At 48.1% G+C, this 8,087-nt stretch overlaps 1 protein-coding gene across 1 annotated transcript; it reads right to left on the bottom strand.

The window, feature by feature from the left end:
- Window positions 1-84: 84 nt before the first annotated feature.
- LOC120318351 (H-2 class I histocompatibility antigen, K-W28 alpha chain-like) lies at window positions 85-8,087 on the bottom strand (the record flags this gene model as incomplete). The annotated part of the gene is made up of 2 exons (XM_039365834.1): window positions 7,931-8,087; window positions 85-360 (listed from the first exon to the last, which is right to left on the bottom strand). Coding segments are annotated over exons 1-2 (346 nt in total), but the record flags the coding sequence as incomplete, so codon positions are not given.

The raw sequence follows: 8,087 nt of genomic DNA, 5'->3' as shown, positions 1-8,087 counted from the left end.
CTTGTCCCCCCAAAGATGGCAGATGAGGGCAGGGCAGGGGGGGGGGAATATGGGGCAGGAGGAGCCACCCGTCCCATCACTCACCGTTGCTGTGATTGTAGCGAGTCTTCAGCTTCTCCAGGTCTTCTTTGAACAGCTTCTCGTTGTCACGTAATATCTCGGTGTATTTTTCCCAGTACTGGGGGTCTTTCTTCTCCACCTTCTCTATCCAGGAGACTCGAGGCTGGAACTTCTGGCTGTTGCTGTCGTAGTGAGCAAAGACTTGACTGTCCACGTACCCCAGAACAACAAAATGAGGCGATTCCTGACTGGAGTCCGAGATGGAGGTGTAGAAATACTTCAGGGAGTGCGAGGAGTTGCCTGGAAGGGACCCAGAGGAGCAAAGTGAGGGAGGGTTCAGCTCAGGAACCCTGATCCTATGGGGCACAGCTGGCCCCATCTTAGGGTCTGGGGAGGAAGAAGAAACCTGGGGGGGAGGGGAGAGAAAGAAGGGAGGAAAGGAAGGGAGAGATGATGCGAGAGGAAGAGGAGGCAGAGGGTGAAACAGGAAGCAACTTTTGGGGAGGACTGAAAGGTTAGAGGGCAGAGAAGTTTGGGGGGAGAGAGAAGGGGAAGGAAAAAGCAGGGCCAAAGCAAGAACAGATCCCCCAAACTCTACTTGACACCCCCCCCCTCAAATGTGCCTCCTTCCAGCAAGGCTCTCCTAGATTTCTCAGTCTCTGCCCCAAGGAGGCTTCCCAGAGGCCTGGAGGGAGTTCCAACCCCCAAACAGCAGGAAACCCCACTTGGTCACCCCAACTTTCAAATAATCTCACCCCACTGAGGGCCAACATGCGTTATTAATAAGTTTAAGATTCGAGGGGAGATTTTATTAGACGGGGGAGAGAAAGAGGGATCCAGGAAGGACCAGAGGCCATGGGACCCTTGTGGGAGTAAGGAGAGCAGCAATGAAGCCATGAAGCCATCTTCCTTCTCATGCCCGGCTGGGAAGTTCCCCCTCCTGTCCCACAGAGTTCAGGCATCGTGAGTAGGAATTGGCTTTGAACCCAGGACTCAGTGGGGTTCATTCCACTCGTTGGGGGCCACTTGGAGTTCTTCTGTCCCAGCCTACGTATGTCCTTGTTACTTCACAAAGACAACCTCTTTTAACAATAGACTGGAAAATAAACCCTTTTTATTTGAGCTACAGACCTGATAATTGTCCCAGAAAACAAAAGCAACAGAACACTTTTCCAACGGGGACCTTGTCCAAAAGCAAAAACGGAGCACGAGTCAAACAGGAAATAACACAGGCAAAATAAACAGACCATGATCTCTTAACACTGAAGTTCTTGGCAAACGGTTGCCTCCAGCAACCAGCCCTGCTCACACATTCCTTTTTTGTTACGCAGCCCCCAAGGCATGGCTTCTCACTGCTTTCTCCTCCTTCCCTGGAGTTGCCCCGTTGCCTCCCTCTGTCCTTTTCGTGTGACCTGTCTACGTTTACAAGCGTCTCTGAGGTCTTCCAGCTGTGCTTCCTCTGACTCAGCTTCCCAGCACAGCTGGCTCTCAGCTCGATCACAAGTGGAAGGACTGGCCTCTTCATTAGTCTGTAAGTCCTGCAGCTCATCAGAGCCTCCCTCCGACTCTGATGGCTCTCCAGGCCCCTCTTGCTCCTCGGATTACCCAGACTCAACTACCGAGATCACAGGCTGGCACGGAATCACAACAGGAGTTTCTCTATGCCTTCAGAGTCACCCGAGTAGTGCAAATGGGAGTGGAACCTTCTTGGAGCTGCTGAAAGGATTGTGTTGTAAACAGGAAATAAGTGGTATCATATCCTTTCCTGTCTTTTTGAGAGAGGGTTGTTCAATTATAGCGTATGACCCCCCTTTCAAACCAGGGGCCCTCTCTGTCCAGAATGTGGACCACTGTCTTCAAAAGACGGACCATCATTATTATTATTATTATTATTATTATTATTATTATTATTATTATTATTATTATTATTATTATTATTATTAAAATTTATAAGCCGCCCCACTCCCGAAGGATTCTGGGCGGCTAACAATAAAAAACACATAAAACATAACAAAACAACAATACAAAAACAATCATCCAGGGGTAAGGTTTTATAAACCCCAGGCCTGCCGGAAAAGCCAGGTCTTAAGTAGCTTACGGAAGACCAACAGGGTGGGAGGGGTCCTAATCTCCAGGGGGGAGCTGATTCCAAAGCGTGGGCGCCATCACAGAGAAGGCCCTCCTCCGCGGCCCCGCCAAATGGCACTGCTTGGCCGACGGGGCCTGAAGGAGGCCCAGCCTGTGGGATCTAACCGGACATAGGGAACTATGAGGTAGTAGGCGGACTCGCAAATAGCCTGGCTCTGAATTGGACCCGGAGACCAACAGGCAACCAGTGCAGCTCACGGAGGATAGGTGTAACGTGGGTGTATCGAGGAGCACCCACTATCACTCGCGCAGCTGCATACTGGACCAACTGTAGTCTCCGAATACTTTTCAAGGGTAGCCCCATGTAGAGCGCGTTGCAGTAGTCCAAACGTGAGGTGACAAGGGCGTGAGTGACTGTAAGGAGAGCCTCCCGGTCCAGGTAGGGTCGCAACTGGTGCAACAAGCGAACTTGTGCAAAGGTCCTCCCAGCCACAGCCGTCAATTGATGTTCCAAATTCAGCTGTGGATCAAGGAGGACACCCAAGTTGCGAACCCGCTCTGAAGGGGGTATATTTTCCCCCGCAAGAGTCAACACTGGACAGTCGGCATGATCCTTGGGAGGCAACATCCAAAGCCACTCGGTCTTGTCAGGATTGAGCCTGAGTCTGTTAACCCCCATCCAGACCCTCACGGCTTCGAGGCAACGGCCCATCACATCGGCCACTTCACTGAGAGAGCTCGGGGAGGAGATATATAACTGGGTATCATCAGCATACTGTGTAACCTCACCCCGTGCTGTCTGATGATCTCACCCAGCGGCTTCATATAAATGTTAAATAGGAGGGGAGAGAGGACCGACCCCTGTGGCACGCCGCATTCAAGGGGCCTCGGGGTTGACCTCTGCCCTCCTACCAATACCAATTGCGACCGGCCAGAGAGGTAGGAGGAGAACCACCGTAAAACGGTGCCTCCCACTCCCACTCCTTCGAGTCGTCGCAAAAGGATACCATGATCGATGGTATTGAAAGCCGCTGAGAGGTCAAGTAGCACCAAGACAGAGGAATAACCTCTGTCTCGGGCCCGCCAGAGATCATCCATCAGCGCGACCAAAGCAGTTTCTGTGCTGAAGCCGGGCCTGAAGCCAGATTGAAAAGGGTCTAGATAATCCGCTTCATCCAGAGACCGTCGGAGTTGGACCCTTCTTTTTCAGATGGACTGCCGCATCTTGTCCTGATGGGCTTGTTCTCCTAGGATGGACACCACCGATCTATTGACAACACCATCCTTTCAGCAGCTTCAAGGAGGTTCCAATCCATTTGCAATACAGGTAGTCCTTGATGGATGACAGCGGAGCCCAAAATTGACATTGCTAAAGTGAGAAATTTGCTAAGTGAGCTTTGCCCCATTTTACGGCTTTTCCTGCTGCCTTTGCTCAGTGAATCACTGCAATTGTTAAATTAGGCTTGTTAGATTTTATTAGTTTTTACAGGGTTAGGAATAAGGTGGGGTTGAGGTTGGGATTTGGGTTAAGGCTGGGGTTGGGGTTTTTCCAAATAACATTCTCAATATTTAGCAAACAGCATAATGTCTGGGTTCATGTGTTTAACAAACAATAATAGATAATAGTTAATTATCATAATGTTATTTATTTATTTATTATTAATAAAATTTATATGCCGACCAATCCCTAGGGACTCAGGGCGGTGTACAAAATTAAAACAACAAATATAACAATTAAAAATGAATACATTCACACAGCATGTCCCAATCGAATCCCCCCCCCCGGGGACATCAACCCCAGGCCTGCCGGAACAGGAGAGTTTTAATAGCTTTCTTGAAGGCCGGCAAGGTGGGAGTAGTTCAAATCTCGGGGGGGAAGTTGATTCCACCATGTCGGAGCCACCACAGAAAAGGCCCTTCCCCGAGGGCCCGCCAGCCGACATTGTCTGGCCGACGGGATCTGAAGGAGGCCCAATCTGTGGGACCTCACCGGTCTCTGGGAACTATGCAGCAGTCACTCAATAGCCTTCTTCTTGCTAATATATATTCCAAGGCTTGTTAAGTGAATTTGACTTTGCTTGTCAGAAGTTTGTAAAAAGGGATCGCGTGACTCTGGGACACTGCAACCGTCATAAATATGAACCAGTTGTCAAGCGTCCGAATAGAAATCCCGATGCTGCAATGGTTGTAAAGGTGAAAAATGGTTGTAAGTCCTTTTTTTCAGTGCCATTGTAACTTCAGATGGTCACTAAATGAACTGCTGTAACTTCAGGACTATCTCTATTCAGGGGACCCGGAGGGCACAGATAAACCTCCAAGTGGCCTCAAGGAGTCTCAGAGGGAGTGCTAACGACTAGATGACTACCAGGAATATAAATCCTTCCACCACCATTCATTCAGAACTGAAGCTGCCGTCCTTCCGAGGTCAGTAAAATAAGAACACAGATTGTTGGGTTCAATATGTTGACTCTGTAAACCAGGGGTTCCCAAACTATGGTCCACAACCCGATACTGGGCCGTGGCTTGTTGGCCACCGGGCCCGGGGAATAGCTGGTGAGCCCCGCTCCACTCACAGTAGCACTGCCACATGGGCCCTAGCCCATTTGCACATGCGCAGGGATGTTAGCACCGCCACCAGGGTCACATGGTGAGCACCGGCGGCCTGTTTGCACATGCATGCACGCAGCCTTTGCACATACGCACACGGGGTCATGCACACGCACATTTCCCTGCTGCTCCCTTTCCTTTTGGGCCGCCAAACCAGAAAAGTTGGGGGACTCTGCTGTAAATTGCTTAGAGGGGGCTGTAAAGCACCGTGAAGCGGTATACAGCTAGTCCTCGACTTACAACAGTTCATTTAGTGACCATTCAAAGTTACAACATCACTGGATCATTTTTCATACTTGCGACCATTGTAGCATCCCCATGGTTATGTGATCAAAATTCAGATGCTTGGCAACTGGCTCGTATTTATGACAGTTGCAATGTCCAGGGGGGTCCAGGGGAAACCAATTTCACTTAACTGCGTTACTTAATTTACCAACTGCAGTGATTCACTGAACAACTGTGGCAAGAAATGTCGTAAAATGGGGCAAAACTCATTTCACAAATGTTTCACTTTGCAACAAATGTTGGGCTCAGTTGTGGTTATAAGTTGAGGACGACCTGTATGAGTCTAAGTGCTATGGCTATTCTTGGATGTGAAGCTAAAGTGTCTTCGAGGAAAACAAAGAAAGTCCTTTGGGACATAATAATCAAAGGAAAATAAGATGTGCCCGACAAATGACTTCGTCAAGGAATTGAGCAGCCGGTGTCCAAATGAAGTCAAAGAAACTGATACAAACATGTAGTTTTATACAAATGAATACATTTTACACCTATATCTACAGCAGACAAGATGGGCAGGATAAAGAGGAGCATCATGAGGTAAATCAAGCAGCATACAGAACACACAGAAGAAAAAGGCGGGAAAAAAAGGAAACTCCCCCTTTACACTCACAGCAACCAATCACAGCATGGATTGCCTCCTGCAGGAGCCGGCACTCTCTAGCCAATCAGCTGCAACTGTGTGTCCTGGCCCATTGTCCAATTTTACTGTTCCAGCTACTACATTTAAATATCTTAAGATCAGTTAACCTGAAAAATCAGCAAGGAAGGGGCTGCAATTGAAAAAAAGAGACCATTGTGATCTTCAGATCAGGAATTCTTCCAGGGCACTAAAGAGTTTAAAGATCATTTTAAGGATCATTTGGCCATAACCTGGATCTGCACAGAAAAGGGCAGGACCTATACAGCCCAGTGAAAGAAACAGTCCCACTGCCCAGTCCCTCCAACATGGTCTCCCAGCCCTTCCCAGTCATCCAAGGCAAAGGCCTCGGCCTCCTTCTTCCTGCTCCTCCCCACAATTCCAGTGGTTTCTCAGAGCTTTTGGGGAGAGTGATCCCCAGATCCACTTCCTGCTCTGGGGAGATTTCAGAATCCAAAGGGATTAGGGCTTTTCTCCAAGAGAAGGAGGGGGAATCGGATCTTCCATGATCCAGAACCGGCTTCTTTCCCTTGTGGGGCTGAGCAGTGAGGGAGTCTGAAATCTGCCTGAGAGGAGAAACATGTGAATGTAACGCAGGTTGGGCATCCTCACAATCGTAAATCCTCAAGTCAGGAAGGGCTGGTCAGCTTGGGCCTGTCTGTGTCCAAGCAAGCCATCCATTTCATGCTCTCCATCCATAGTAGCTTCTCTGCTTCTGCCTCCAACTTACCCTATTCAATGCTTCTTTTTTATACCTTTTTGGAAAGCTGCTCCATTGATAGTTTCCCTGCGCAAACAAGCAAGAACACCCCAAGACCCTCTTTCGAATTACTAAGGAATAATGAATTTTAAATATTTTTAGTTTTGCCAACTGTCCCATGTTGGTGGCTTCTGAAATGGAAGGAGGGTAGGAGATACAGAAACATAGCCAACCGTACCAGCAGGCTGAAGAACAGCTTTTATCTATGGGCCGTCAGGCTTCTGAATGGGACATAACTTTATAACTTTATGCATGACAAGACTCATGAGGCCTGCGTGATGTGCAATTAGTTCACAGGGTGAAATAAGTTGGGGGTTTGTAGTCACTGTGAGTTTGTGGTGAGGGGGGGCACAGAGGGAGGCTCAGCCAATTTCACTGTATACATATTATACTTTGATAATAAAAGGTTTATTATTATTATTATTATATTATTATTATGGATCATCGCACAGTCAGCCAGATGTTCAGGCTGGATTTGGCATTTAGTCTACCTATCGAGTCCTTACCAAGGACCTGGGATAGGCAGATGTGGAGGTTTGATGGTATTACAGATATCGTCGCAGGATGGAAGCAGTTCCTAGTAAGGCCGCCTTTTGCAATTGACTAATAGCGAATTTGTCTATGCCAATGGTGTTCAAGTGGTGCTCCAGCTGCTTTGGGATTGCACCCAAGGAGCCTATTACTATTGGTACTATCCTTGCTTGCTTTTGCCACAGTCTTTCTATTTCTATTTGTAGGTCTTTGTATTTTGTTATCTTCTCCAGTTCTTTCTCTTCGATTCTGCTGTCTCCAGGCACTGCCACGTCCACATTATTATTATTATTATTATTATTATTATTATTATTATTATTATTATTATTATTATTATTATTATTATTATTATTATTAGGAATCCTGCCTGTCCTAGAAAAAAAGCCCAGGGATAATACTGGGGTTTAGGATGGAGCAGGGGGGGAGGGAGATCGAGGAGAAAAATGACAAGAAAAAAGGACAGGTCTTTAGGAAGATCATTCAAGGAAAGCTTCTCTGTACACGCTTCTCCTGCTTTACAGGTAGTCCTCGACTTACAACAGTTCATTTAGTGACCGTTCAAAGTTACAGAGGCACTAAGGAAAATGACTCGTGACCGTCCTTCACAGTTGCGAACTTGGCAGCATCCCCATGACCACGTGATTAAAACTCAGAGGCCCAGGCAACTTAAATCAGTGTTTCTCAACCTTGACAATTTTAAGGCATGTGGACTTCAACTCCCAGAATTCCATGCTGGCTGTGGAATTCTGGGAGTTGAAGTCCACGTGCCTTAAAATTGTCAAGGTTGAGAAACACTGACTTAAATCATAAGGTGGCCAGAGGGGGGGAGGGGGAGCGGACTAGAAAGAGGACCGGGTGAGGATTCTCTTTCTGGGAATAAACTTTTGGGGGAGGAGAGAAAGTTTCCCTAGCAGATAAAAGGGGCGGGAAACTCTTCCCCCCCCCCGGGCCCCGAAGGGACTCACCGAAGCGGCTCTCCTGCGAGGCGACCGTCACCAATACTAGAAGCAACAGGGGCGCAGAGCGCAGAGACATCCCGGCTGGCGATCCTCCACCCGCGCTCCGTTTCCCGGAAGCCGCAGCCAGAGAAAGAGTCGCGTCGATCAACAAGCGCAACAATCC

The sequence above is a fragment of the Crotalus tigris genome, unplaced genomic scaffold, assembly GCF_016545835.1.
Source record: "Crotalus tigris isolate CLP2741 ecotype Arizona unplaced genomic scaffold, ASM1654583v1 scf7180000020185.79499, whole genome shotgun sequence".
Taxonomy (NCBI): Eukaryota; Metazoa; Chordata; class Lepidosauria; order Squamata; family Viperidae; genus Crotalus; species Crotalus tigris.
Note: the sequence above shows the minus strand (reverse complement) of the source record. Positions and strands in the feature narration are given on the sequence as shown.